The sequence below is a fragment of the Myripristis murdjan genome, chromosome 8 (assembly GCF_902150065.1).
Source record: "Myripristis murdjan chromosome 8, fMyrMur1.1, whole genome shotgun sequence".
Lineage (NCBI taxonomy): Eukaryota > Metazoa > Chordata > Actinopteri > Holocentriformes > Holocentridae > Myripristis > Myripristis murdjan.
The window spans coordinates 1,282,579-1,288,983 of NC_043987.1; the positions used below are offsets into that span (position 1 = coordinate 1,282,579).

The following is a 6,405-nucleotide window of genomic DNA, read 5'->3' on the forward strand; positions in this document are numbered from 1 at the left end:
TAAATAAATGAATGCTTGCCCAGTGCATAAATGTTGTAATCAATGTAATGTCTTCAGAAGATTTAGTTTAATTTGACTTAATTAGTACGCCATTTGAGAGAAAAATAAATCTGCATTGGTTTTCTGAGATAATTATCTCATTAAATTAATGAGATAATTATCTCATTAATTCAGAAATTAATTAATGAATTCATGATAATGGTCTCACTGATTCAGAAAAATGGTAGAAAAAAAGTATGCCATTTTTGTGAATGAATGAAATGATTATCATTCATTCAGAAAAACGGTAATGTTTTTTCTCAAGTGAATGTAAAATGCTTGTGGTACACTATGCATTCACATTATAGGTTTTAAATGTTGTTTGCATATTGTGCACATGGGTTATTACTTTGTTACCTCAAGATAAGATGTAGCTTTATGGATTGAAATGTTTCTGCAGATTCACATGTATTAAATGAGTGTTTTTGACTGTGAGGTTTGTCTGTGTATGTGTGTGTGTGTGTAGGATCTCTGCAGCAGGCCAGCTGGACCGCAGGGACAGCCTGGGAGTGTGTGTGGAAGGCGAGAGCGGGCCTGAGTCACTGCAGAGAGACCAGGCTGTCTGCATTTCTACCAGTGGTGAGCTGACAGGCTACATGGAGGCTGCAGCTTTGTGTCAGCTTTTACTGGGGTTGCAGCTCGTATCCACTTGCTTGTGGATTTGAATTCCTAAAACATAGACTTTGGATACGCTACTGACCTCGTATTACTTTGAATTCTCCATTTTAATACAATGACACAGAGAAAGCACTGACCAATTTGACACAGCATGACAAGCCACAATATTGTAGCTAGGCCTACATACCTTTTGTGATTTCATCCCTTTTGTGTGTGTACTGCTTCTCACTACACACTAAAATAATTTCGACATGACCAAACCTGACCCGAATCCGAATAGAATTTCTACATTTTTGTCCAAACCCACCCCAACCTGTCCCAATGGGTCCTGATGGGCTTGGGTCGGGTATCCACACTCTAGTCCTGCAAATGTCCTGCAAACTACTTGAGATGGCAAATGAATATAACTGTGATATGTATGGAAGGTCTAAGTTATGTGTTGATAAAAGGCTTGTTTTAGAAGCTGTACATGTCAGTCTTCTTACCTTGAGTGTTCAAGATGGCCCCTATGTGAATAAGGTCAATGGACCTGATGGCTGTGAAATACAGGTTTTGTTGGTAATTGGTGCTTCATTTCTGTCTGATAAACTGTATTATCCTGTCTAGGGATCGACAATATAGCCAGAGGCTAGTTTACAACCGCAGTCCTCCGGCATGATGTTAAAGAACCATTCAAATATACAAAAAGGGACACAACGGTCATAATACATACAAAGAGGAACACAGGAGACATAAAATTTGTCCGTTGTGCTGCTGCAATCGTGTATAAACAGAAGTCGGTTTATAATGAAAGTACGGCAGTCTGTGTGCGCTTGTCAGATCCGGGAGACCGGGTGCCGCGGCCGGTGCCAGCGCGATGCTGGCCGGAGGTAACTTCCTCCTTCAGAAAGTGTCCAACTGACAGCCAGAGCGGCACCTGTCAGATCTGACAGACCTGACCTGACCTGGTGGCCGCGCACACCGTGCGGTGCTGCGGCCGGTGCCGGCCAGCACCAGGTCCGCCGGATCTAACGGGTGTGACGCGCATATAGACTGCCGTAACCGCGGTTATCCGATGATCGCTCGAATTTCGTATCTCGCCACCGTGCATGCCTCTCTGCTCTGCCGCTCTGACCAACTGAAGCAGCAGCACCCGAACAGCAGACGGACGTCACTGATGTAATGACGGTAATGTTTTCAGCAAATCAACAATCGGAGAAAATATAACACATCAGACACTGGAGTGGTTTAGAGCCTATGTAAGACTTGAGCTTGTTCATAGTCACAAATGAGTACACATGATGAGTGGAAAAATTTACAATAGGAAACAAGTCAGATTTGGTGTGAGATTTCTCTCTTGAGCGTGAGAGCGTGAGATTGAGGCTGAATGCGTGACTGTCACATCCAATGCGTGAGAGTTGGCAACCCTGCCAATGGACACCTCTACCACCCGTAAACTTTCCACAGCGGTTGCCAGATGGGTTGCTACATCATTACTATGTAATGTTGCAGTTATGCCCATCTGTTATTTGTTGGGCTTGAGTTTATAATTTCAGCCTTTTTTTTATTTTTTACTATGTGCACCTTATTATTATTATTATTTTTTTTTTACATCTTTTGTTACTTGGAGATTGTGGACAGTATTTGTCATTGTTGCAATAATAATAAACATGCTGCATTAGCAGAAAGCAAGTATTTGTCTACTCCCATGTTGATATGAGTATTAAAAACTTGAAAAATATGTTTAAGGTAGATTTAGAACAGATAAAAAATATGCGATTAATTTGCGATTAATCATGATTAACTATGGACAATCATGCGATTAATCTGATTAAATATTTTAATTGATCCACAGCCCTACTTTTTTCACGTGCTTTTTGTAGGATAGGGTAGGGTCTAAAGTGACTCCGAGGTACCTGAACTCTGTCACCAAACTGAGTTCCTCCCCTCTCAGAAATACATTAGAATTTTGCACAACAGGTCTTTTAGAAAAAGCCATACAAACCATTTTTTGCATATTTAAATACAGACATGAGGCAGTGAGCCATTCTTGAACATTGGACATGACAGATGTTAATGTCTTAGACACCTCACTGTAGCTTTTACCGTGAGTGAGGACAACGGCATCATCTGCATACATCTGGAAATGGACATTGTTACACACATCTGGTAGGTCGTTTATATACAGAGAGAACAATAATGGCCCAAGTATGGAACCCTGCGGAACTCCAGCAGAACAACTGAGATAGGGGGATTTAACATTATTGATTAGTAATCCAAGACACCAATAACTGATATTTAGGGTTGATATTCATTTGTAGTAAATCTGAAAATTGCAGTGTGAAAATCTGCAGTATTACAAACAACGCAACCCTTGCTTCATATATAAAAGAAAGGTTTAATCATTCAGTCATTGACTCAGGCTGTGTTTAGACACCTTTTAAAGTATTTTAATCTAGTAAAATTAAAAGGAAATTTTCAGCTCTTCTCTCGATAAGGCAAGTAATTTCAGCTGAAGAGGTGGCATCTGAATGGTTTTTATATCAGTCATCATGTTATCCAAAATTCTGCTATCCATTACTGAAAAATTCTCATTAACAGCCCCGATAATCATCTAATACCTAATCTTGTTGATTAGGTATTAGATGATTATCGGGGCTAAAGACTAAAGAGCTGCTTTGATTTCCATGGTTTCCACATGATGTGTTTGCACACACTGATATTTCAGTTGATGTGACTGGAGTTGTCCTTTTCTTTCAGGTGCAGTGTTTGTCAATGGGAAGGAGATGACCAATCAGCTGCCTGCCATCACCGTGGGCTCTACCGTCACCTTTGACATGGAGGTGGTCAACCTGTTTCCCATCAGCAACAACAACCTGAGTGACGGGGGCAACTTCAAGCTGAGGGTGACCATTGGCTCAGGGAACCGAGAGGTGGTGTTTGATTGGCTGGTGGACCAGGCGGTGGACTGCCTCTACTTCGCCTGCTCCTTCGTACACTCCGGCTGGAAGGTGCTGGTGTTTTAAGCACCTGCACTCACTTGACGAGAAGAAAGAGAGTGGATTTCCTACCTGCTGCAGTCTGGAGGCTCTCCACCTGCCTCCATGCTCTAACTAAACATGTTCTCCTGCATTTCATAGCCCCAACCCCTCAGCAGGGTGTCCACACCACACAACTTGAATGGAGGAGAATGTTCGTTGCTCTGTTTGTCATTTAGCTGGTACTGAATAATATGGTGATGACAGTTCTTTGCTATGATAACAAGTCAGTTGGACAACATTTGAATCGGTGTCTGCTGGTGCTGCACCAGCAAGACTGTGCTTCTCCTGTTAACTCCTCCAGTCAACATGTGCAAGCTAATAAATCTAGCTGGTCAGCATCATCAAACAGACCTTGTACTTAACAGAACCTCTTAAACTGTCATAGTTAATCCCACCTTAAGCGAAAAAGAAAAGTGTTCATTAACTTTAAACAGCTATTTTTAACATACCATGGCACAAATGGCCGCCCTGCTGATCATCCTGGTATGTTGCTTTGAATGGGAAAGGCTCTTCTTCTCCATTCAAGTTCTGTGTTCTTCACAGCCTGAAATCAAAGGGAAATGACGTATGGCACATGCTCAACATGGCAGCTGCCAAATTATTGATGTGTGCATTTGGAATGTTCAGGTAGCCCCAGAGAGTAGAGAGGATTCAGAGCAAGGAAGCCGTCCATGCACTGATCTGACGTCATTTCTGTGATTCCAGACTTTTTGGACGCCTGTGCTACAGAACAGCTAATGGTTCTCTGCCAGACAGTTTTGCTGCTCAGCTGTATATATGACTGAACAGGTTGGGTCTAAGCAATAGAACAGAAACCTGCTGAATGGCCATGTATTCCTTTACAATGACCTAGCTCTCCTTAAAGGGATAGCACAATCATTTTTCACTCACTAGTTGTTATATAGGACAGTAGTGGTGCTATCTTCCTCTCATTGATCCTGAGTGCTCCAGATGCTAACTGTTAGTCTCCTGCCACTAAGTTGGCCCATCAAGAAGGTAGCTTGACTGTTCATTTTTAACTTTTAAGGAGGTTATGTTTCCCTCAGCGCATGGTGCTGCCACCTCTGTGGCAGGAGGCTAACAGTTAGCATTTGGAGCATCCAGCCAGTATCCAGCACTCAGTAACAATGAGAGGAAGATAGCACCACTACTGTCCTACAGAACAGCTTGAGGGGAGTGAAATAATATCACATTATTCAAAATGGGTGAACTAACCCTTTAAATAAATGATAGTGGAGGATTGCAGCGTAGGTATGTAGTCTAACCAGGTTCTGTGTTTTGCTCAGATGTTAGCGCAGTACAGCTTCATAGTTTTTACTTCATATCTGATTCCTGGCCTCTTTAAAAGCTTGGCCATTGTTTACAACTGTTTTGTTGTTTTTAAATGGCATCTCCCTCCATACAGAAGGGTTTTAGTCGGTTAACTGTCTATGTGTTGTCTTTGGTTAATTGACAGCAGTGTTGAACAATACAGCAGGTCAGGATAGACACTCTGTTCCCAGACTAAAGATGTGACAGTGTTTTCTCATGTGTGAAGTTATTACGTGGTTTTGGGGAGTGGTGGGGGAAAGAAAAGGACACTTTACAGCTGCCTCATCAAAGGGTTTAGCCACAAAGCATGCTGGTCCATTTCAGCGTAACAAAAACAGCCACTGTGAAAGTCACGCCTCCTTTTGTGTTTTTCTTTCTTTGCCTCTTTTTACACCCTTAAATGTTTCATCCAGTCATCTTCACATGAATTACATTCCAAGCTGTTACCTGAAAATCTTTACTATTTTTTCTTTCAATCTTTTTTGCTGTGACAATCCTAACAGTATTTAATCAGCTGCAAATTATGTTAGTAGGAAGGAAGGTAGTGTTTTTGAAATTGAAGAACCAGGTTAGAATATTTTAATTGGTGGTCACAGATAAATCACCTATTTGAATAAATTGGGTGTTTTTTTATGCTGCGGGGTATCAATGTAATATACAACATATCATGTATTCTCTTCCATAGAGTCGATACAAAAAACAGGTTTTTAGACGGGTTTTATGCTGTAAACAGCAGATAAGGAGTGACTGGGTTCAGTTTAGTTCAGCAGATGACTTCAAACGGGAAGTTCCTGGTATTCCCTTTTTGTTTTGTTATCATCTCTGAACAAAATGTAACCCCCTGGGTGTCCAGTTGTCTTTGTCTTCACCAGTTCCTTGTCATTTTTATGGTCACTTTGAGCTTTCACGCATAGTTGACTGTTACAAATCATAGGAAAAAAACTAGAATTTTAAGTGCCTTGAATCATGTGGTGGCAGCAGGCACCTTCACGTGGTTTCTACCTGGCCATTTTTTTTTTTCAACAAATGGTATTACAGCTCAGCTTTTGGTTTGTTGTTCACCTCATGGTGATTTTGAGGTCTGTTTTTCATTGCTGTGACTGTCGTGGCAGAGGGTCTCAGGGGATGAGGGGCAAACCCCCCCTGATGTATCCAGATGATGGTACTCTGTTTCTCCACCAGCATCACGTTAGTATTTCTGTGATTGACTGTGACTGGCTGTCGGGCCTGTGTGGTGAACCTGTGTACATCACCTCTTGTCTGTGCCTTCTCTTTGTCCAAGGGAGGGAAAACTGTAATTCAATAAAGTGTTATGAATGCCTTTTTGTCATATTGTTTGATGGCTATGATCTATCATATGCAACATTCATTTTTAGACAAAAAAAGACAAAAAAAAAAAAAAAAAAAAAACAGACCT

The 6,405-nt window shown here is 41.4% G+C and overlaps 1 protein-coding gene across 1 annotated transcript in view; it reads left to right on the top strand.

The window, feature by feature from the left end:
* Positions 1-6,309, top strand: part of crlf3 (cytokine receptor-like factor 3) — a 31,061-nt gene extending 24,752 nt beyond the window's left edge. The window contains exons 8-9 of the mRNA XM_030059092.1: positions 506-618; positions 3,397-6,309. Of these exons, the coding sequence (XP_029914952.1) occupies positions 506-618; positions 3,397-3,662 (379 nt within the window). The 3' untranslated portion in view covers positions 3,663-6,309. The remainder of the gene's footprint in view (positions 1-505; positions 619-3,396) is intronic.
* The last annotated feature ends 96 nt before the right edge of the window (positions 6,310-6,405 follow it).